Source organism: Syngnathus scovelli, chromosome 1, assembly GCF_024217435.2.
Source record: "Syngnathus scovelli strain Florida chromosome 1, RoL_Ssco_1.2, whole genome shotgun sequence".
Lineage (NCBI taxonomy): Eukaryota > Metazoa > Chordata > Actinopteri > Syngnathiformes > Syngnathidae > Syngnathus > Syngnathus scovelli.
Window position 1 is genome coordinate 6,348,193 of NC_090847.1, and position 24,057 is coordinate 6,372,249.

At 43.9% G+C, this 24,057-nt stretch overlaps 1 protein-coding gene across 3 annotated transcripts in view; it reads left to right on the plus strand.

The window, feature by feature from the left end:
- The window catches only part of gabrb2a (gamma-aminobutyric acid type A receptor subunit beta2a), a 38,742-nt gene that overhangs the window by 12,484 nt on the left and 2,201 nt on the right, over positions 1 to 24,057 (plus strand). For 2 of the 3 annotated variants that reach the window (XM_049759440.1, XM_049759458.2), the window contains 6 exons: positions 6,046 to 6,266; positions 16,934 to 17,016; positions 19,696 to 19,833; positions 20,382 to 20,534; positions 22,006 to 22,250; positions 22,780 to 22,920. In XM_049759440.1, the coding sequence (XP_049615397.1) occupies positions 6,046 to 6,266; positions 16,934 to 17,016; positions 19,696 to 19,833; positions 20,382 to 20,534; positions 22,006 to 22,250; positions 22,780 to 22,920 (981 nt within the window). The remainder of the gene's footprint in view (positions 1 to 6,045; positions 6,267 to 16,933; positions 17,017 to 19,695; positions 19,834 to 20,381; positions 20,535 to 22,005; positions 22,251 to 22,779; positions 22,921 to 24,057) is intronic. The other variant, XM_049759449.2, reaches the window with a different exon arrangement.

Consider the following 24,057-nt stretch of genomic DNA (forward strand, 5'->3'; position numbering starts at 1 on the left):
CATTCATTCATTGTCATTGTTATTGTCATAAAGATGTCTTAGTTACAAAGAGTAGCTTATTTTGTGTCTTTTGACTGCTCTATTGACTGAGCTCTCCAGCCGGCTTCAAGATACGAATGGCAGCTGCAGGACAAAGTCATTAGTTATGCTAAGTGGACGCGCAGATTAATATAGTCAGAAGCATAATTATAGCGAAAGAACAACACTTAATCCCGGGGCTTTCTTGCATGCAAACTGGGCTTTTCCGCTTTATATTTAATCCGTGGTGACTGGGCCTTGTTTGTAAATACTAAGTACTGTATGTCTGTATGCATGACAAGAGCCATTATTGCGTTCCTGATTGTAAAATCTGAACAATACTGTATATGATTACATTATACATCCATCCAACCATTTTCTGAACTGTTTATCCTCATTAGGTCACGGGTGAGCTGGAACCTCTCCCAGCTGACTTTGAGCTTTAGGCAGGGCACATCATGGACTGGGTGCCAGTCACTCGCAGGGCAGCATAGACAGCTATTTACACTCTAATTTCATATCATGGCATCGCATAGCATATAACATTTGGGCTGCATTTCCTTCAATGTATTTCTCCAATAAAAGATGGCTCCATGCGTATGTATAGGTATAATATACATTAAAGTGGACCAATTTGATTCGGTTTGATTTGATGCAGTCACAGTTTTTAAATGAAAAACGATTTTTCAGATATATTTTTATTCCAACCTTATTAAAAAAAAATATTTACCCTGGAAAACTGTCTAAAATAGAGTAATCGTTTTTTTCCTCATCATATACTAAACAAAGTCACCACACTGAAAAAATTCGCAAATATTTCGATTTGTCAATTTCTAATTTGGCGGTATGAATATAATAAATACATGTTTGGTTTTAAAAACTCATTCTTTCAAGACTGTTCAGTGCAAAAGGGGCACGAGGTTGAAATTAGCCTCGCTGTTCATTCGAGGCTGGTGCAGAGACAAAAAGCTCTTGGTGGTTGGTAGTCAGACACCTCCATTAAAGGCCTTTAATGTGTTGATGACTTCCTTAATGATTCTGTCAGGCACTTTGTCCACTGAAGCTAAGTGGCTGAAAAAATAGCTCATTGACTGCAAACGCCAAAGAATCATACGAGCATCATTGGGTCCCTTGGGGTTAGGGGAAGGGCGAAAGGCGGGAAATCATTCAGAATGCTGTTTCATTTAATTAGAAGTCTGCATGTAAGCAAATGCAGTGAGTGCAATTGAATGACCATCATCAGCAGTTGGTGCCCTAACATTACTGTGCCAAAAAGTGCTCACTTATTTTGGTACCTGTCACGAAGGTCTCTATTTTCAGAGACAGCCACCTGCGCTGTAAATGTCGGCGTTTCCTGAGTTTCCTCTACTTGGACATGAACCCAGCAGACTGACAATTTGGTCCTTGTCTAAATATTGGTGTGGCTAGTCTAACAGGATTTTGGTGAGTTTGATCAAGGAACAGGCAGATTCTCTGGTCTGAGGACATGTGGTGGATGTCTGACATATTTCTTTCATAACAGCTCCCAAACCCGCTGAATCATTGTATTATGTACAGCTATGGGGGGCACATGAACGATTGGCGTGGGGAGGGGGCGCTCGCCAAGTGCCCACTTCATGCCGCAGATGTGTTTCCGACATGTGGAGTCTCTATTGCATGACTTGTTTGTTGAATTTAAAGGAAATAAAATTAGCCTCTTTGATTGCCTGTGAATGAAGTTAGCTGTGATCACCTCACAGTGGCGCAGCGCTCCCTCTTGGAGTGGCCTGCAAAATTGGCTTTCATTTTTGATCATTTTTATTTTGTTTTCACTTTTGAATTCTGTTTATGTTTTTAAAGCAAGTTGGTTAGTTTTTAGTACATTGTAAATGTTTTGTATTTGTTTGGTTTTTACTAGTTACAGTATTATTTTTAAATAGAGTATTTGTTGAGTGCAAGATAAGAAAGCACAAAGACAACGAAGGTGGAAACAAACAATTATAGTTTGTTAGTTTTCTAAATGTAAGAGGTAGTTTGAGTTAATTTATTTTGATTTTAAAAGCATTTTCATTTTATTTTATTTTGTTAACCAAAGCGTTCTTTACTATAATACTAACCTTGGGCCGAACTTGCCTCTGAGATCATATGCCGACCACGAACAAATATCGCAGCATTTAAACCAAGGCGGTTTGTAATGTGATTACACTTTACAGGTAAAGCGTTTCATCCTTATGGTACACTAAACCAAGCTGTACTGGTTGGTTCTACAGAGCAGGACGCGGCTCCGCCATGAGGAGACACTGAGTGCATTACAAGGGGAGCCTTCAAATCTGTGCAACATAAATGTGTGTTCATTGGCACTTCCCTGTCGTATCCGCTGTGACGGCTGATGTAGTCATAATGGAGGTCTTGTAACAACAGTCGCCTGTCAGATTTCTCAGCGAAACACAAACATAGTCGTTGTCAATCTGTCAGATTCCTAATGGGGGGTTGTTAGCCCCACAAACACAACTGCGGCGCCGCTGTCGCTGTGCAACCAGCCTTGATGCGATCCAAACCGGCTGTGCTCTCACTGCATTTATGCATTCGGGGTGTTGTCACGCTTCTTTTTTTATTCAATGTTCTCCTCTCCACAAGATGTCTCCCTCATTGGTGCTCACTGAGCCGTCTGCGTCACGTTAATGGAGTTTGTGACAAGGAGAGTGAAGGTCGCTGTGCGAGCCCGTTCTCCTCCACGGGATCTCGGTTATCTGCAGCGTTTTTGGGACGCTGCGTGCTGCATAGCCTTTCTCACCTACCTCACCCCCCTCCCCCATCTGAACTCCGTCTTCTATGCGGACACTCGACCGGCTCTGAATACATAGAATTCCAAATTCCAGTTAATTCTGATTGTGTTGAGTCGAGGACAGACAGTTTTGATTTCCAAAGGATTCTTGTTTGCTGCGCTTATGTGGATGTTTTGGGATTTATTCTTTTATTTTAATTTAATCATGAGCTTACAGGACCAATTTCCACCGTTTTGTATTTGTTTTACCACGTTTATGAATAGACAAGCACACATGTTAACTGTAGTTTTTATTATGAGCTTACAGGACAGGCTGACTAAATAATGAAAAGTAGAACAATAGCACAGAAGAGTATAAAATGAATTATGCAAACAAGAAAACACAAAATTGTGACTTGTACAATATTAATATGAAAAGCAAGTTTTAAAATATATATATTTTAATCTGTGATCTCACTCCCTGGGAATTTCAAGGATCGTTCAGCGCTAGGGTGAAGTTCTCATTTGTGCATATGTGCCCGGTAATTGACTCGTGACGAGTCCAAAGTGTACCAAAGTTAGATGTGATCGACTCCAAGATCACATGTTGCAATGCAAAATGGTATAGTTAGTTGGGCTGCATTCAAGGCTATCAGTAGCGAGAGATGCTTGGTAGTGTGCATGCAAAGTCACCATCTGTAATCTCGTAATTGCACTCCCAACGTCACAGCACAGCCAGCGGGCATCATGCAGGTGTTCACTACATCAACAAAGCCACAAAGCTAAACAACAACGCACACTTAACTGAGCACGAATAAAAACAAGACACCGACACCTTGGTGGCATTCAAATCCCTCAAGTTTTGAGTGCAATTTTTCTAGCAAGTTTACGCTAAAACTACTCGAGATGGTGCGTGAAAATTCGGCGCAAATACCGTAGCTAGAGCTACATGTAATTTACAAGGGACAAATAAAGGGCTAGCTTTATTGGTGCTCTTTCTGAAGCTGATTTATGATATTAAGTGACAAAGCCGAAGGACATTCCCTAAAATCATAGATGCGTTAGTTTTAAACCAACAAGCAGAATGTGTTGGAAATCTTTGTGAGTTTTGTTTTTAATAACTTCTTTAGATACTCATCTGTAATTGTTGTTTTTAACTATAGGTGAGGCATCTTAACAGACTAAATTTGGTTGATTGCAGCAAAGGATACTGGATTAAAAGGTTGGACAATCAAAAATCTGGTCACTGGTCAATTTTTATTTCATTCATACAATAAAGACCCACAAATCGAAACAAATTTCAGTTCAAATGTAAATTCTGGATCTAGAAGAAATGCTTCGACTCAGTGTGTTTCTCTGAAGCAGTTCAAACCGCCTGCGCTTGCTCAAGATGGCGACAAGCGCGGCGCCGTCAAGCAGCAGCTAACGATCCCATAGGTGATGGAGCTGTGCGATCGGCAGTCGGATAATGAGACAGAGAGGGAGCGAGCGTGAGAGGAAAAACTTCAGCGGGAGCTCCGGGTAACGGGGCAAGGACATCAAAGTCCTCACTTGACTTTTCCCTCTTACAACAACATCAACATGGCACGAACCCTTTTACGCAGCGTTTCGTTAGCAAAAGAGTGAGACCCAAAAAGTGGGGAGTGCTTCGTCACGCCAGTGTGCGATGGGAAAAAAAAAATGCTGTAACGAGGCATGATGACGGCCTTGTTTTACAGGCTGTATTCCTTCATTACAGCAATGGCTCCGCGCAACACCGTAAAAGAGCACATAACACTGCAGTGCTGTATTTCTCCGTGGGTGTGTGGGTGTCAACAGTGAGAAGCAGAGAAAGAGAGATGAGGTGTAAACGCAAAAATATTTAGCGCTTTCTGACATATCTTCACTACTTCTGGCTATTCATCACCAAGGCGAATTAAAAGCCAAGCAGGCCAGGAGCAGCAGAGAGAGCGCCCAAGTCCCAGCTGGAGAAAGCTATTGGCTATTTGCACCCCGGGCAAAATTGTCTCAATAAAGCGGAAAGTTTCGTCATTTGTTCCAGGGGAGGCGGATATTTTTAGCATGACAACAGTGAGCCAGCTGAGAACGTTACCCCCCGGTTATGATGTCAAAATTAGGAGAGGATTGTTGAATTTCAACCCACCGAGCGCAGCCGCGATGGCCCGCGGTACGAGCACTGGCCTCTGAGTCTGCGATCGACCTTTTGAATGACCTCCTTAGCTTGTGGAGCGTGTACAGCGTGTGGTCGCACATGTATGCTAGGGTCTTATTTACACTTTACAGGATGACTTTGTTGACAGTTTGTAGTAAATTACAGACAAGACAGTTATGGTTTGTTGGTACACATGAGCGCAATTCATGTGCAAACCTCGCATGACGCATTTCTAAACCTGATCGAAATGGTTGCTGAAATTTAAAGAAGAAATACAAGAATGCTTATCATCTCTAATGTTATAGTAACAAATAAAGCTGGATTGTTTTGGAAATTACTACAAAAAAATGTCCCCTTAATATTGCAATTGTGGTTTAATATGCTAATGTTTTTATGGTCTTATCTATTTTTTTGCAAACACAAGTAATAAATTAATCTATATACTAATACAACATGAGTTTTATTATACATACATGAATGTTTTGGTCTTATAGCATTTTTTTTTAAGGTAATGTTAATAAATAAACTGTCTTTCATATTAATTCATGGTGCATTAGCATTACACTGAGAGATACGTAAATGCTAATGTACTATGAATTAATATGAAAGACGGTTTATTTATTAACATTACCTTCAAAAAAATTTCTACCAAACACATCAGGTGTAAATAAAAAGGAAATCAGTAAATTATAAATCAAAAAACAACAATAATGAAAACAAATGGTTGGCTTTATCACTTCAACTGTTTCTTTCATGAAACAATGATATGTCAACATGTGGACTGCAATCGTTCACCGAGAGTAATTTGATAGTTATTTGACGAAAGCATGTCACGGACATGTTAGGCACATTTTGTGTAAATAATACTGGAAACAAACTTTGAGAATGACACTCAGTTGAGCACAGACCTCCTGTTTTAGCCTTTAATAAAAGCAATTTGTATTTACTCATTCGCATTTTAGCAAGCTACTTCCACCTTTGTGGAGGATGACTGAATTCATTGTTGATTATTTGCTACTAATTGAAGTGCATTATTTTTGAATCCTCCTAAAACGCTCATGAGAACATTGATTATTATATTCATGTAATTGGGCTCAGAATCCATCCACTGACTTGGTCCTCTCTCCCATAGGACTACACGTTGACCATGTACTTCCAGCAAGCGTGGCAGGATAAGCGGCTCTCCTACTCCGAGATAGCCTACAACCTCACTCTGGACAACCGAGTGGCCGACCAACTGTGGGTCCCGGACACCTACTTCCTCAACGACAAGAAGTCCTTTGTGCACGGCGTCACCGTCAAGAACAGGATGATCCGCCTGCATCCCGACGGCACCGTGCTTTATGGACTCAGGTAAGCCGCTTAAAGCTGCCCTCTCTTGTGTGCCATAATTAGCACATTGATTACTAAGCGTAATGAGCTAACGAGGTTGTATCTGGTGCATCTAACCGGGCTGTTATTATGATGTACTGTATGCTGGTTTATTGGAACTAATGTGGCTTAGATTTGACTCACTCAAGCCTGGCACAATGTCTAAAGCAGGGCTGGGATTTATGGTCCAAGAGCATTTGATCCAGTTTATCATGCAATTACATTGAGCCCCTGCCTATTAGTTTACTTGTCACAAATTCGACTATTCATGTTTTATTTTGTGGAACCTATCCTCAGCTAGTCACTAAAAAAGATGCCACAAGATGACGCCAAAGAGTTAGCCAATAGGAAAGTAGCAATTGGTGTTTTTGGATCGTAGTCATGGTTCAAACTATTTCAATGTTGGGATTTTTTTGGTGGACACAAATTACTTTCCTGCTATTCACGGCAGGGCTCGACCCTTAAGTTGGGGTTTATCGTAACCCACAAATGCTGATAATAAACATTTGTTTGATCATTGCATCATATTTTCTCTGTAAGTGGAGTATAGCCCCCAGACGACTTCATAAAAAATGGAAATGGCTGAAAAAGGTTTCCTACTTTAAAAGATTTTAGAAGTTTATTTTTAATAGTTCTTTCCATCATTGTAACAGTTTAACAAATGAGTGCGGCATCACTAAAATCATTTTTCTTTCTCAATAGAGTTAAAGTTTTCCTATAAAATGTCAAGTTTTTCCTGACATTTTTGTCTGCCCTTGACTGTAAAATTAAACATACCTCTCACAGAATATTGTGGCATCATCACTGCAAAGAAAAAGCCGTTGCCATGGAAAAACTATGTTTGTGCAATTCAGTGACATGAGGCAATTCAAAAGAAGCTCAAGGCTGTATGCAAAGAACACATTCAACAAGACAATGTGGATGACAGTGCCGCACAATATATCAATGAATTCATTTGAATCCAATTGAAAAGTGGCTACTATAGAATTTTTAGGATTCTTTTTAAAGATCTGCTCCATACTTGCACCGTAGTTGGGGTCAAAGTAAATCACATACTATGTCTCGTACCTGGATAACTAGTGTTCCAAGGGCATCAGTCTAATGTCATACTATTAGTCACATACAGTACACATAAACTTATCTGTTTATTTGTTAAAGATGCACAGTTGACTTTAACAAAAAAGCTACAGTAGTTATTCAGTCTAAAACACTTCAAAAATATTTCAAATAAACGCTCAAAAGCACATGTATAAAACTAACTGATAAGATAAAAATGAAGGACATTTTACATTTACTTCTAGTAAGATTTTGTGCATTTTTATTATAATCATGAAATATAGTTTAGTAATCATCTGTTATTCCGTCCATCCATCTTCTTCCGCTTATCCGGGGTCGGGTCGCGGGGGCAGCAGCTTTAGGAGGGACTCCCAGACTTCCCTCTCCCCAGCCACTTCATCCAGCTCATCCCGGGGGATCCCAAGGCGTTCCCAGGCCAGCTGAGAGACATAGTCTCTCCAGCGCGTCCTGGGTTGTCCCCGGGGTCTCCTACCGGTGGGACATGCCCGGAACATCTCCCCAGGGAGGCGTCCAGGAGGCATCCTGATAAGATGCCCGAGCCACCTCATCTGGCTCCTCTCAACGTGGAGGAGTAGCGACTCTACTCCGAGTCTCTCCCGGATGACCGAGCTTCTCGCCCTATCTCTAAGGGAGAGCCCGGACATCCTGCGGAGAAAACTCATTTCGGCCGCTTGTATCCGAGATCTCGTTCTTTCGGTCACGACCCATAGCTCGTGACCATAGGTGAGGGTAGGAGCGTAAATCGACCGGTAAATTGAGAGCTTTGCCTTTTGGCTCAGCTCTCTCTTCACCACAACGGACCGGTACAGGGTCCGCATTACTGCCGACGCTGCACCGATCCGCCTGTCGATCTCACGCTCAATCCTCCCCTCACTCGTGAACAAGACTCCAAGATACTTGAACTCCTCCACTTGGGGCAGGATCTCATCCCCGATCCGGAGAGGGCATTCCACCCTTTTCCGATCGAGGGCAGCCTTGGCGGAGTCCAACCCTCACTGGGAACGAATCCGACTTACTGCCGGAAATGCGGACCAGACTCTGGCATCGGTGATACAGGGACCGAACCGCCCTTATCAGTTGGCTCGGCACCCCGTACTCCCGAAGCACCCTCCACAGAACCTCCCGAGGGACACGGTCGAACGCCTTCTCCAAGTCCACAAAACACATGTGGACTGGTTGGGCAAACTCCCATGCACCCTCGAGGATCCTGCCGAGGGTGTAGAGCTGGTCCACTGTTCCACGGCCAGGACGAAAGCCACACTGCTCCTCCTGAATCCGAGGTTCGACCTCCCGACGGACCCTCCTCTCCAGCACCCATGAATAGACCTTACCAGGGAGGCTGAGGAGTGTGATTCCCCTGTAATTGGAACACACCCTCCGGTCCCCCTTCTTAAAGAGGGGAACCACCACCCCAGTCTGCCAATCCAGAGGCACTGTCCCCGATGTCCACGCAACGTTGTAGAGGCGTGTCAGCCATGACAGCCCCACAACATCCAGAGCCTTTAAGAACACCGGGCGGATCTCATCCACCCCCGGGGCCTCGCCACCGAGGAGTTTTTTAACTACCTCAGTGACTTCGACCCCAGAGATTGGAGAATCCGCCTCAGAGTCTCCAGGCCCTGCTTCCTCAATGGAAGGCGTGTAGGTGGAATTGAGGAGGTCTTCGAAGTATTCTCCTCACCGACTCACGACGTCCCGAGTCGAGGTCAGCAGCACGCCATCCCCACTGTAAACAGTGTTGACGTTGCACTGCTTCCCCCTCCTGAGACGCCGGATGGTGGACCAGAATTTCCTCGAAGCCGTCCGAAAGTCATTCTCCATGGCCTCACCGAATTCCTCCCACGCCCGGGTTTTTGCCTCAGCAACCGCCGAAGCCGCGTTCCGCTTGGCCATCCGGTACCTGTCAGCTGCCTCCGGAGTCCCGCAGGCCAAAACGGCCCGATAGTACTCCTTCTTCAGCTTGACGGCATCCCTTACCGCCGGTGTCCACCAGCGGGTTCGGGGATTGCCGCCACGACAGGCACCAACGACCTTACGGCCACAGCTCCGGTCGGCCGCCTCAACAATGGAGGCGCGGAACATGGTCCACTCAGACTCAATGTCCCCCGCCTCCCCCGGGACGTGGGAAAAGCTCTGCCGGAGGTGGGAGTTGAAGCTCTTCCTGACAGGAGATTCTGCCAGACGTTCCCAGCAGACCCTCACAGAGCGTTTGGGTCTGCCAGGTCGGACCGGCATCTTCCCCCACCATCGGAGCCAACCCACCACCAGGTGGTGATCAGTTGACAGCTCCGCCCCTCTCTTCACCTGAGTGTCCAAAACATGCGGCCGCAAATCCGATGACACGACTACAAAGTCGATCATCGAACTGCGGCCTAGGGTGTCCTGGTGCCAAGTGCACACATGGACACCCTTATGTTTGAACATGGTGTTCATTATTGAAAATCCGTGTCAAGCACAGAAGTCCAACAATAGAACACCGCTCGGGTTCAGATCAGGGGGGCCGTTCCTCCCAATCACGCCCTTCCAGGTCTCACTGTCATTGCCCACGTGAGCATTGAAGTCACCCAGTAGAACGATAGAGTCCCCAGAAGGAGCGCTCTCCAGCACTTCCTCCAGGGACCCCAAGAAGGGTGGGTAGTCTGAGCTGCCGTTTGGTGCATAGACACAAACAACAGTCAGGACCCGTCCCCCCACCTGAAGGCGGAGGGAGGCTACCCTCTCGTTCACCGGGGTGAACCCCAATGTGCAGGCGCCCAGCCGGGGGGCAATAAGTATACCCACACCTGCTCGACGCCTCTCACCGTGGGCAACTCCAGAGTGGAAGAGAGTCCAGCCCCTCTCGAGAGCGCTTGTACCGGAACCCAAACTGTGCGTGGAGGCTAGTCCGACTATATCTAGTCGGAATCTTTCTGCCTCGCACACCAGCTCGGGCTCCTTTCCAGCCAGAGAGGTGACATTCCATGTCCCAAGAGCCAGCTTCTGCAGCCGGGGATCAGACCGCCAAGGTCCCTGCCTTTGGCTGCCGCCCAGCTCACATTGCACCCGACCCCTTCGGCCCCTCCCACAGGTGGTGAGCCCATGGGAAGGGGGACCCACGTTTCCATTTCGGGCTATGCCCGGCCGGGCCCCATGGGCGAAGGCCCGGCCACCAGACGCTCGCCTTCGAGCCCCGCCTCCAGGCCTGGCTCCAAAGGGAGGCCCCGGTGACCCGCGTCCGGGCGAGGGAAAACAAAGTCCATTTATGTTTTTCATCATAAGGGGCTTGGGTGAGCCGTGCTTTGCCTGACCCCTCACCTAGGACCCGTTTGCCATGGGTGACCCTACCAGGGGCATGAAGCCCCCGACAACATGGCTCCTAGGATCATAGGGGCACACTGTTATTAAGAAACACTATTATCATCATTGAAAATCTTTTTTAATTATGGTTTTATTAATTTAGTTTTTGTTAACTATGATAACCTTACAGAAATCAGAAGAATACAGTTGTCTGTGAACCAATCAAAATAGCATTTGAGGAAACACTTCAAATAAACACATTATCTTAAAACCCTTAAAACTGCTGGATTAAAAATTAGACTGATCCAGAAAGTTGGGTCAATTTCACCCAACATTGGTGTGTTTTGCAGAAAAAAAAGAAAAATCTGTTGTTTGGTGCAAAAAAAAAAAAAAAGTGGCTTGCTCTGTTTTGTCGGTCTAAGTTTTAACCCCAAATTGGGTTGTTTTTGACCCAGCAGTTCCAAGCGTGTGCCCTGTTGTTGTGCCTTGGTTCTGAACTCTGCAGTATTACACTTCTTCACTTTGCTGCAGCGGTCTTTCTCACTGCCCTCAATCCCTTCGCCAGTAAAACTCCATATGCTGAAAAATAAATGCAAAAATCATCCATTCTCCTCCACTGCTGCTGTATGTTAGCGTGTCTCGTTGCGCTCAATATGAAGTTGAAACCTGTCGTACGTTCCTGCAGCAGCTTACTTCGGTTTAGCTGCCATTGGGTCCCCGTGATCTTGCCCACTGCCTCCCAAGATGTTCCCACTTCCTTGAACTCTTATCTCAACTGTCCTCCTCCAGGTGTCCTTGCCTCTATAGTGGTTCTCGGATAAAGCCTGCCTAGCCGTGTTGGAGGAAAGTTTCCTCAAGGACTTTCCGCATCTGATTTATGTTTTATTTTGTGCTTGTTGGTAATGAATAATGAAATCAGTTCTCATTACCTGTTGTTTCTGGACAATGAATTTCATGGATATTACACAAGCCTCTGTTTGAAAGGCTTTCGTTGTAGTTTATGTAGTCCTCCGTGTTTCTGGTCCGTGACTTGTTGGATGTCCTGTTCCTCTTAATACCTTTGGGATGCCGAGATGCTTTGATCATTTTCGCGAGGTGTGTATGGCAAAAGTGCCACTTTCCTTATTTAGCTGCTCACCTCCCTTGATGATCATGAAAATCTATAATTGATTTGTCCCCATCAATAATGAAGCAGCCAATACAAACAAGCGAGCCAACGGATCGGACCGAGCCGGTTCAACTCGTCTGCAAGTCGTCTCCGCTTGGCATTGAACCGGCGTACTTCGGAGGAGAATGCAATCTATAATTGATAACTCCCAATCAATAATGTAGCAGTTCAATACAAACACCAAATCTGTATCTGAATCTGTGGCAACACAGCCCGGCATGGCCCGTCTGTCGCCGTGCTGCCGATCCGTCGCCTCCTCCCTCTTCAGCGCGTTGGCACTTTTGCACCATTAAAAACAAACGAAAAAATGGTTTCTAATTCAAGATGTTGCTGCATTCAGTCATTCTCTCACTAGACACGGAGATGCCTTTTTTTTTTGCGCAAAGGCTCCTTAAAATATTAAAGCAACTGCACTGCACCAGATTATTCATCCCAACATTTTGTTGAGAAATGTAATTCATAACACTCTGAGCCAATTATATAAGACCAACACATATGCTTTGCATAACTGCCAAAAGAAATGGAGGACGGGAGAGAGGGCTTGTTGTGAATTTGCGGGTGTGCGTGCTGCAGAGAGATGCAGTTATCTCACATACGTTGTCCTTGTCAGTGCCGGGTGCCTCCCGGCTCCTCCGTTATTTGCTTCGTGAGTTTGGTTCAGGTTTTATTTGACGCTAGCGCGTCCAGACACAAGCTGCTGTCAGAGTCAGGCCGTCCAGATGCCTGAGTGCTCTGAGCAGGCTGACACATACCTGCAGAGACGGGCAGGCTGGTTGCAACAGCAGGGCTGGAGTGGATGTGTGCAAGATGGCCAACTGCGTGAAGAGTCCTCACAGGGAAAAGAGAACGTACGTCAATGCATCCACAGAATCACAGTGCGTGGCCGTGATGACAATCATCATTCAGTAGCATGTAAATCCTGTCCCAAGTCTCACATACTAGAATTCAACGGTGCACTGGCATTAATTTTGACCAAACGTGTTGAAAAATGAAGATGGCGGGAATTGAAGGGGTGGGGCTTAACTAAGCCAGTCCAACAAAGATACATGGATAGGCGTACGTGACATTTGAATTTTTCCAAAGAGTCAAGTCATGCCTATGATTATGCACCAGGATGCTCATAGAGTATTTGTGCATGCTAAATTATTTCAGCATTCAGAATGGATAAGAACACTTAAAATTCTCCCACCTTATAATGATGCGTGTTTTTAGATGAATTTAGTTCCATACCTATTGTAACATACATGATACAAGGCTAACGTCTATAAAACAACCAAGGAGATTTTTGTAAATGATTGACTTTAAGCCTGAAAGTACACAAATAAAACTGTTCTCCCTTACAGCCTTTGATGACTTATTGCCTTGAGATAGAAGATTGCATGATTTACTGCTATGCCTATAAAAACGACCAAGGACATTGTTGTGAAAGATTGACTTGCAGCATTCACCCCTACGAGTATACCAGTAAAACTGTCCTCCCTTTGCCCCGAAGAGGCCAAAACACAACTTAATAGGACAACTCCAAAATAATATACAGTCGACGACTCACAACCATTCGTGTGTATGTGTGTGGAGAGAGAGAGAGAGAGAGAGAGAGAGAGAGAGAGAGAGAGAGAGAGAGAGAGAGAGAGAGAGAAAAGAACCTGTGTACAGATACACAAGCAATACATACACACACGCGAATACTCGATTTTCAACTCAGATGTTGCACAAAAACATGTAGTGAGAGAGGAAAGACCACACAGGACCTCCTGAAGCATGATGCTCAAAATTCACAGGCAAAGGTCAAGAGAGGAAGATCCAGAGAGAAAGAGACGTGAAGGTCAGACTTCATTCAAAATGGAGAAACTATTAGGATTCTCCCTCCCTCCTCCTCTCACTACCTTGCCCCACTCGCTATCTTTCGCGCTCCTTTTGTGAGAGGACGTATCCTCGCAGCTCAATAAAAGGCATCGCTTAGGCCAGGATGAGAAAAAGATGCTGAGTAGAGGAAGAGGCATTGAATCCTGCCCTCTTCAAATCGATACACACAATCTGCACCTTTAAAGTTATCAATCTCACCCTCGGGCCGATGATCAAACAAGGCTGGTTGGTATGTTCAGTGTGTGTGGATAAGCCTGGACTTTGGCACAGCGGACATTTTATTTTGAAATTTGGCTGCGCAGGGAGCTCTCTACTCAAAATGGAGGCGTCTACTCCATCTTCACTTCATTGTCTGGCTTCATTACGGGGTAAAATATGATTGGATGCAAATGTCAGGTTGATTACGGCACGCTCACATTCGTAAGCTGGCACTCTTGAATTCACTCTGAGCTGTGACGCGGCCTCGAAATGAATTTCTGTCTGGGAATTTGCGGTGGTTGTGCTATGTCTGTAAACAAGGTCATTGGGAACAAAGGTGCGCGGCTCCCCTCAGGGGGTCCACGCACACGTACACACACACACACACACACACACACACACACACACACGCACGCACGCACGCACACGCACACGCACACGCACGCACGCACGCACACACACACACACACACACACGCACGCATACACACACACACACACACACACACACACACACACACACACAGCGGCCAGGCGGGGAACATGTAGCAAAAACAGCCTTTTTTTAGAACTGCATGTCCTATTAGCTCGGAAGCAGAAACATAGCGTGTTTGAATCTGCGTGATATGCTCTGGCGAGGTCTTTCCTCCGGCAGGTCGGGCTGAGAGGGGGGACCGGCTCGGACCGGCCCTGCCGTGATGGAGATGAAGCGCAAACAAGCCTGCATGCCGCAGAGCTCCACTTTCACTCAGTGAAGCAAAGACAAAAGGAGGAAGGAGACAGGATGGCGCCTCCTGCACAAATATCTCTCATCACCTCGCTTATTGTTTGCTTCTTATTAATCGTTGCTATTTGACATGCTAGCTCAGCTGAGGGTAGCTCAAGCCGCTCGATCAGCAATGCGGAGTCTCTGTCAGGCAGAAAAGCTTCGAGACTTCTGCTGATGATGTAGGTGGGGTATAAATAGTCTGGTATTTATACCCCTGCCATTTTGGCCTCATTTTTTTTTTTTGTTCATATCCCCTACTTCGTTTCCTCTTCGCTTCTGTAACGATTTAGTGGCACTGTTGACGAGTCGCGATCAATGACTTGCCAGAACACTAACACTGAAACAACATTTTAGCCATAAATGGGTAAAGTCGGGCGGGATTTTGACTCCTGCGTTAATCCCCCAATGCGCCACGGCTCTGCTAACTGGCTCTTACATAAGAGCCCAGAGAGCAAGAAAAAGGAGGCAGAATGTGCGCGTGAGGAAGACTGTCTCTCTCTAGCTCGAAACATGAAATCCCCAACCAGCCCGGCTGGGCCCGGCAGAGCACATATTTTACAGAGGAACATTTCAAATAACACTTTTCCAGTACAACGGTTTGTTCTCACGTGTTAAAGCAAAAGAGAATTTTGACGGTATTTTGGATATTAGCAAAATTCCAATTGTGGCCGACTTTCTTTCAAACTATAAATGCAGTCTTACCTTGACTTCCACTTTGATTTATTCTAGGGCCGCAGCAATCGAATATTTTGGTATTTGGATATCTTACTGAAAATTCTATCCAATAATCAAGTGTACGGATCACAATAAAAATATATATCTTTATGTTTGGTTAAAAAAGAATTATGAATGCAGAAGAGATAATATGAGGATGTTTAAAGGGCTGACATGACAGTTGAAGAGATCTGTTCTAACTAGTGATGGTAGATTATACTCAATTAGCTAACAATGTTACTTTACTGGAGATAAAACAGAAAACAAACACAGCAATGTAGTTACTAACACCAAGTCTAGCTTCTTCCACTTTGTATTTTCCTTCCGCTTAAATGCCACCAGCAACCACATGTACATAGATTTTTGTTGTCATGTGTAGGGCCTCTGACATTTTAGAAATAATTTTACAGTATGTAAGATGCCAGCTACATATATAGAAGCTTGTTTTACGTTGGTCTTGTTGCCAAGACAAATGGCAGCAGCCTTCTTATTAAAATTGCATTTCAAATCACATACGATCCCAGCCTAGACAATGTTGTTTTCTTATTTTCGCATTTCCACTTTGCCCACTGTGTTTGCCCAGAGCAAATATAAGGCAAATGTGCATGAGGCAAATGTCAGGAAACGCATACACGTGCATAGGCACATGCACATGCACGCACATGCCAGTGTATAAGTCAGAATGTCGGACTGTTTCAGTCACTGTCAGTACAGCAACAAATCATTATTTGTTTTGGCAGCATGCAGATTCCACTACACTGCTCCTTCTCTGTAGTTTTGGTGCTATATTGTGTTATTGATGCTTTCTGTAATTGTAACATGGTCAAAGAAGTCAGTTAATTTATGTCTCACCCACTTATTGTGTGTTGCAAGGAAGCGATAGAAGCGGGAAAAAAAGTAATGAAGTCAACTGAATTTGAAATGTTGACTCCTAGGAGTGTTAGCTTGCGCAGTCTTACAATATTGGGCTATCAGACCTGATGCTATCAGTTGGGCTACTGTTCTTACACATCCGAGCCTTGGTGTAAACCCCTCATTTATAAATTGGCTTAATCTGTATTTATGGAGCTCGTTAAAAATAGTAAAGTTATGTTGAGTGCCACTATATTTGAATATAAACAAGAGTAAGCGTACACTATGTTGTGGAAAAATATGCCTCCTTGTAAAATAATCTGTATAGTTTCATTGCCGACAGACCCTGTAAGTAATAAAAATGCTGAGTCAGCAATAGCACCTTTGCAGCAGGGTTTTTTTTCCTGTATAGCTATAAATTACAATGCATGGTAAAATATGTATTGTGCAAGCTTTTAAAGGTCAAACATTAAAATATCTCAAAAACCTGATGCACTGGAAAAAGTGAGGACCTTTTTTAAAAATCTGCGTCAAAAATACATTTAGGGAGACATAAAACAATTTCTGATTTGCTGTTGACCAGTGTTATCGGTCCATCCCTAAAACAGCCAAAAAATCCACAACAACTCGACGAGTGGTTTAGAAAATCAGCAAAGCATTTTTTGAATGTGGGAATCTTTGCTATTATCATGCTTGATGGCGGTGAACAAACTGGTGTCTATTTCGCGTCTAGGATCACCACGACTGCAGCCTGCATGATGGACCTGCGCCGTTACCCTCTCGATGAGCAAAACTGCACCCTGGAGATTGAAAGCTGTAAGTACCGTCGTCCCTGACAACGGGCTCTCACTCCCACTCGTCGACGTAGATTTCGATCCCACCTACGTATGCAGCTCTCTGGGTTGGGGGGGGCAAGGTAGAATGCGGCGTGATAAGGCGAGATGTAAAATGCTGAGAGAAGCTGATGAGATTTGAGGAGATACAGATCAAGAAGGGGAACATCACTAATGGTTCACCGGCTGATAACATCCAGCCTAATTAATTCAGCTAGACTAGCTTGATCCAGTGCTTGTGGATGTTACGCCGCCATGTTAGCAAGGTACAAAGGGCTCATTTCTCATGAGTTTGTAATTTTACAGCGCTGTGAGGAAGAGGGGAGGGAGGGTGGAACGCGAGGAACACGAGGTCCTCGTCGTGCGTTATCTGGGTCCCCTGGGAGGAGCATTATGGGTCTAGGGCTCACTTTTCTGGGTTTCAACGCCGTGTTGCCGGAATGAAGTGCCCGCCGGTTGGCAGCGCCACAAAACAGCGGCGGGTCAGAACCGCCCCTCTCCGCTCCTCTCCCATTACGCTCGCCATCGCTCTCCTCATCTCTTCCTCATCTCTTTTCTTTGCACACTCTCATCCCACAGCCTTTTTATCTCTTTCTATCCATCACTCATAACCTCCTTTCTTCTTCTCCTCCTCTTCACACACACTGAAACACGCAGGCCCGGTTTTGATCAGCAGACAGTATCTGCTCTCATATGGATTAACTGGCAGCAGTTTTAACGTTGGAATTGCTTCATGCCAGAACATGCTATTTTATTCAGACTAATGAGTGCAGAGAACTCTCACTTGACTTGATAAACTTGATGCATTTTTAACAGACACAAATCTTAAAAGCCCGGATAGCCCCGTGCTCCAGCAACAGGAACTCCCGTCACTGGTTTTGCACGCTGGGTTGCAACTGAGCCATCAAAGATTTACAGGGGTGTGGCCGCAGAGGTCCAACATTGTTTCAAATCTGATTTGTTTGGATTTCACATAAAATCAATACAAGATACAAGATACAGCTCACGTTCTAAATAAAATTGGATCATTGATAACAAATGTTCAGTGGCTACTATAAAGCGTCTTCACACCCCTGTTCGAATGACGAGAAGTGCAAGATAAATCATTCCAAAAGGTTTTCCATCTTAATGTAGCCTGTGACTTGTATAGCTCAATTGAATTTTTTGGGGGGGGATCATTTTGAGAGTGAAAACTAACAAAAAAACAACATGGCTGCGCAAGTGAAGACACACTTAGGATGTGGCTTTGTTCAGAATCACAAATTCATTTTTTGCACATCTGGCATATTTTTAACTCACGTTTCTCTTTCAGGGACAGCTCAAGGAATTTTTCTCTCCCGGGGGCTAAAGAGAGACTTGACTGAGATGGTTAAGGAGAAAATGCCAAATTAAAAAAAGATAAAATGCTCAAAGGGCTTAAGTGGGGCTACACAGATTTCTGATGTGGCTATAGCTTATGTTTGTGTCTTTCATAAACCAAAAAGGTTTGTGGGTCAATGTGACCTGTTGCATGCTTAGTCAATTTTTGTTCGATTTTAAAGTTAACGTAACAAAATGACAGGTTTTTGAGACAAATACAGTAAGCTACATCATGTCAGTTGTTTTCTTTCGCTGCCTAATGCATCACAAGTGGCTACTCCATTCAGTGCCATTTTACTATCCAAGTCTGGCTGTGTCCAGTTCTAAAAATAGCAAATGGTCACGTTGCCATATTTTTGAGCCCTCAGAACACAAGTCCATTGGATGACATCACACTATTACGTGCTACACTTTTAGGTGGTCAAGTATCCTGCTATTTTATGTGTACGTCCAGATTGTCATCACTGATATAATTAGTGGCGCCCTGAGCAATTTCTCCTTCACTTGCATCGAGACAAAAATTGTGTGCTCATTTAAATAATTCTACATTAATTCATTGGCCACCTGATTCCCTTTGATGCAAAGGACAGCACATCTGTGCCACACACGCACACAAAGCCATGAGCCTTCCACACCATAACAAAATATGAAAGTACACAGTTTATGTACGGAGCAGACGTATACGGTACAAGGCCATTCTCCAATTTCTACCTAAATAAAGTTAGTCTACTCTAAGATCATTCTGACTGTGTCCAATGCACTGTAGTCTTTTCAGTTTCAATGGAAAACCAAAGCATGTAGAGTTGATGCAGTGACGTGGGAAAATAATATTATATTATCTTGGTCTCAATTTTATGAATTGATAGGTAATCAAATTTAGTCCAAAACGTGTTACAATAAAATGTTCATTAGGTCCCTCCACAGGTCCAAAGCAAGCATTTCCCATAACAGCAACGTATACAAATCGATTAATAACACTATAAATTTGAATGTATTACAAATAAAAACATGCTAAATACCTTTGCGGAGAAAATGCTTGCCTGCAAGGCAATATAAAATCGATAAAATAACAAACAGCATTGTATATTGTGACAATAAGAGACTAAAAAAAACACTGACCTACGTTTTGGAGATGATTTATGGCCAACTGCTCTTTAATTTATGATGAAACATATGTAAGTATAGACGTATATAATATAAGTATTCCTTGTTAGCATCTATGCGAAAAACTAAAATGTGATATTCCCAGGGGCTCCAGCACTGACGCAACGTCTTTCCCAAACATTTTATGTGTGCTCGACAGATGGCTACACTACAGACGATATCGAGTTCTACTGGCGAGGAGGAGAAGGCGCGGTGTCTGGTGTCGACAGGATTGAGTTGCCACAGTTTTCCATCGTCGACTATAAACTCATCTCCACGAAGGTGGTCTTCTCCACAGGTATCCGAAACAATGATTCACTTCTGCTTCATTATATGCTTTCTCATTGGCCAAAGCAGTAAAGTGTGATAAGGACCGAGTCCTGCTTATATGTAATTGGCTTATCATTGCCACTAAATGCCGATTAGTTGACAAGGCAACGATAACATTCTGCATCAGCAACAAGGCAACACAAATGTTGCTATGTCTGTGCTGGTCAGAGAGTGCAAAAACAAAATGGTGGTTGGGTTGGGGACCACTTTACTACCCTGAGAAAATGTCATCGATATCACCGATTAATCAACCTCAATTCGACTCTCATCAATACTATTTCCAAAATATGAAAAAAATGACACCAGCAACAGAAATAGTGAATCTTTAGTCTTTAAACTACCTAATGTCACACAATGGCGACAAAGCACTACTTTCCCATTAGACAGGGCTATGACGAAATGTGTGTGAGAAAACCTACTGAAATTATGCATTAGTGCCCTAGACAGTTGCTTGTTGTGCATATTAGTGTGCATCATGGAGTAAAAATCTATTTGCATTCCTTCTTCCTCCTTTAGGTTCTTATCCCCGCCTGTCCCTCAGCTTCAAACTGAAGAGGAACATCGGTTACTTCATCCTGCAGACATACATGCCTTCCATCCTGATTACCATCCTCTCATGGGTCTCCTTCTGGATCAACTACGATGCCTCTGCCGCCAGAGTGGCCCTGGGTAGGATGGCCCGGCTGCTGCTAACAATAATCCCCAGTTACATCATGAGAGGCATTTCGCATACATTGTGCCTGTCATGCGTCTGATGTGTGTTTTGACTGGTTTTCTCATTAGCTTTAAGCATGCCACTGATAGCGGATTGTGACTCCATGCATGACTCATGTGGAGAGAGGCGCAGCGGCTCGACCTTGAAGCGTGCTGTCTTACGCTCTGTCCGTCTGTCTCTCACCGGCTAGCTAAGTGAAGCCCCATTACAATAATGCACTTTTTTTTCATATTTCCAGCCGCGCTAAAATGAAATGCCACGAAGATCAAATTTGGTGTTGGGCTCGGAAGGTCGGAGCTGCTCCGAGCGTTTATGTGTGTCATTCTTGTCACGCGCCATTTGTGTTTGCAAAGTGGGACGCTTGCAGGTTGGAGCCCCGCATGGGATGCTTGCTGGCGAACGTGATTTCAAGATCTGCCTGCTCGCAGCGTCCTGCAAACATGCAGTGGCGGGCGAGTGCAGCCAATGAGACAGGAAGCTGCGAGCTAAACAAACTGCTGGGTTATTTATAATACGTGTGAATTTGACCAAATGCAGATTGTGCATGCAGATGACTAATGTCGATCAAGCACAGTGCTTGTATGTAAAAAAAGACCAACAAAACAAAACAAAAACCAAATAGGTGAATCGTGTTGTAAATAATAGCAGATATTTGACTGCACTACGGTTTATCATCCATTTGGATACATTATTGCATACATTATGAACACTGGTTTAAAACATGCACATACATGTTTACTTCATGGAGGTTTTAAGAGACTTTGCAGTCTGCAGCACTTCATTTTAAGATCATAATGGACATAATAATAATAATAATAATGATATTAGTAACAATAATTATAATAATACAGTATCACCCCCTCCATTACTGGTTTGCGGTCATGCTATTTTGCTGTTTTTTTGTACAGTTTACGTATAATTCAATTTGTTTAATTTAGGTGTGATTCCACTATCTGCCACTAGATGGAAACTGTCATTTAGTTTGACGCTATAAAAATGAAGAAGAGCCTATTTCAAGCTCATCCGAGCTTTTGCTGAAAATTGTTGAATGTTAAATCCTTTGTGATTCTGCTTTTTACGCTGGCAGAAAGCCAGGGCTGTAGATTCCTTTCATGACGTACATCTTTGGACGTGATTGTTGATGCATATTGTGAGATGATAAGAAAGTTCCTCGATTGACGTCGTTACTGATGTATATTTTGATTTCACCAGTGGTACACAATTAACTGCTAGCTGCTTTTTTTCATATTATTATTTCATATTAACAGCCTTGAAGTGTTTTTCGTCCATATATTTACTACAATTATGCCTTCACTACTGCTTTTACAATGTACAGTGTTCTCCGACTTATTAAAATGGGTTACGCTGAGACACTCCACGCGCTGGATTGAACTCAATCTCTTCCCTAATAATGTTGCTTTCCAGGGATTACCACGGTGCTGACCATGACCACCATCAACACGCACTTGCGAGAGACGCTCCCTAAGATCCCTTATGTGAAGGCCATCGACATGTACCTGATGGGCTGCTTCGTGTTCGTGTTCCTCGCCCTGCTGGAGTATGCCTTTGTCAACTATATCTTCTTTGGCCAAGGCCCGCAGCGGCAGAAGAAAGCGGCTGAGAAGGCGGCCACGGCCAATAACGAGAAGCTTCGACCTGACCCCAACAAGGTACACATGCACACGCTGCTTTTATGAGAAGATTGTTTGTGTGTGAGTGTGTGTTTGTGTGTGTGTGTGTGTGTGTGTGTGTGCGCGTGTGTGTGTGTGTGTGTGTGTGTGTGTGTGTGTGTGTGTGTGTGTGTGCGTGTGTGTGTGTGTGTGTGTGTGTGTGTGTGCATGTGCGCGCATGCGCGTTGGTAATCAATGACTTTTCTCCAGATCAATGTGACCAATGCTAAATGTCCTCTTACACTCCATTTATACTTGTGTGTGCATCCGAAGGAGTGAATGTAGAAGCGATGAATGGCATTGTTGCACTTGATCTCCATGTTGCTTTGTCTCTCAAAGGGCAAGGAGCCTTGCAAAAAGAAAAAAAAACTCCCTGGATGTGACCTCTGCTCTTTAAGTATCTTGAAGCTAGCGCGAATAGCATCATCATATTGATATTTCAAAATGAAGAAATGAAGCACCCTTTCCTTGTGAGTGTGGCAAGCTACAATTTCCCAGAAGTAACAGTGCTGATTTTGTATGCTTGCAGTGGCTGGTGGGAAATGTAGTTCAGAGAGATGATGCTCTGTATGCCAGAATGAAACAGAGGGAAATTGACGCGTATGACTCGATGTGGGATCCCATCTTTGTGGACGATGCCGCATTAGGACTAGGCGAGCAAAGAAATAAGGTACTGGAGGTTTTGAAAGTCAAAACTAATGATGTCATCAATCTGAATCGAACCCGATCAGAGGGAAATGCTCTTAGTTTCTTTGTGCATCTTTTTGAGTTCCATAGACTTTTTTTAAGGCAACTTTGACCATCACTCCCACCATTGTGTTATTTCTCCCCCTTGGTTTGCTCTTCATGCATTTTCCTGACGTCCACGGCTTAGCAGTTTGTTTTCTGCAGGCTTTGCCTAAATTAAACTTGAGCTGTACACCGAAATTGATGGACAATTACAATTATGACACAAGAGCAGAAAGCATCAGTAGCTACAGTCGAATCATTGAGATACAAATACAGAAAAGTGACTGTGGGTAAAATGAGATTGCTCGATTCCAGATCATTCAGCGAGCGGTGTTATGACAAGTAGTGGGCTTCGTCTCCAAAACAATACTCACAGGTCTAGCTGACATTGGGACGTTTTCCTCAGAAGTCAGGCGATGGATGAAGAAATGTTCAAGTGAATTCACCTTTCCTGACCCACCTGAACCTTTTTAGCTTTTCTCCTCCATTCCTGCCAAAGTCCCTACAGTTTCTCTCAACCTTCTCCTGTCACATTTTCCTTTGCCTTACTTCCTCATTGATTTGATTCCGTTTGTCTTTGTTGTGAATTGACAGAATTTTAGCCATGCCGGTTGAAATTCTGAGATGAAATTAGTTTGTGTTATTGTGCTGTGGTTATACTATCACGTACACTTGACAGATGATCACTAGTTTTGAAAATACAGTGGAACCTCTAAAGTGGAAACCAAACCATTCAAGTCAAGTCAAATTTATTCATGTAGTCGTCTCAAAGGGATATCATGCATATAGTGCTTGTTGGCCTCAGCTGACTGGGTGAAAGTCTGGATTCAAACCTCCAACCTTAGAACCGTAAGGAGTTTATCCCCCCCCCCCCAAAAAAAAAAAACAGCACAGATGTGATGGACCAATCTATCCAATCTATTTGACCGACTTCTTAACAATCAAACTCCACTATTTGTGAAGCATTAGGACCAGCACGGTCCATGAATAGCTAAAATAATTGAGGCCCATTGAAATACATTGGGAATAAAATTATAACAATCAGTATGTCACATTTAGGGAGAACGAAACTTTGATC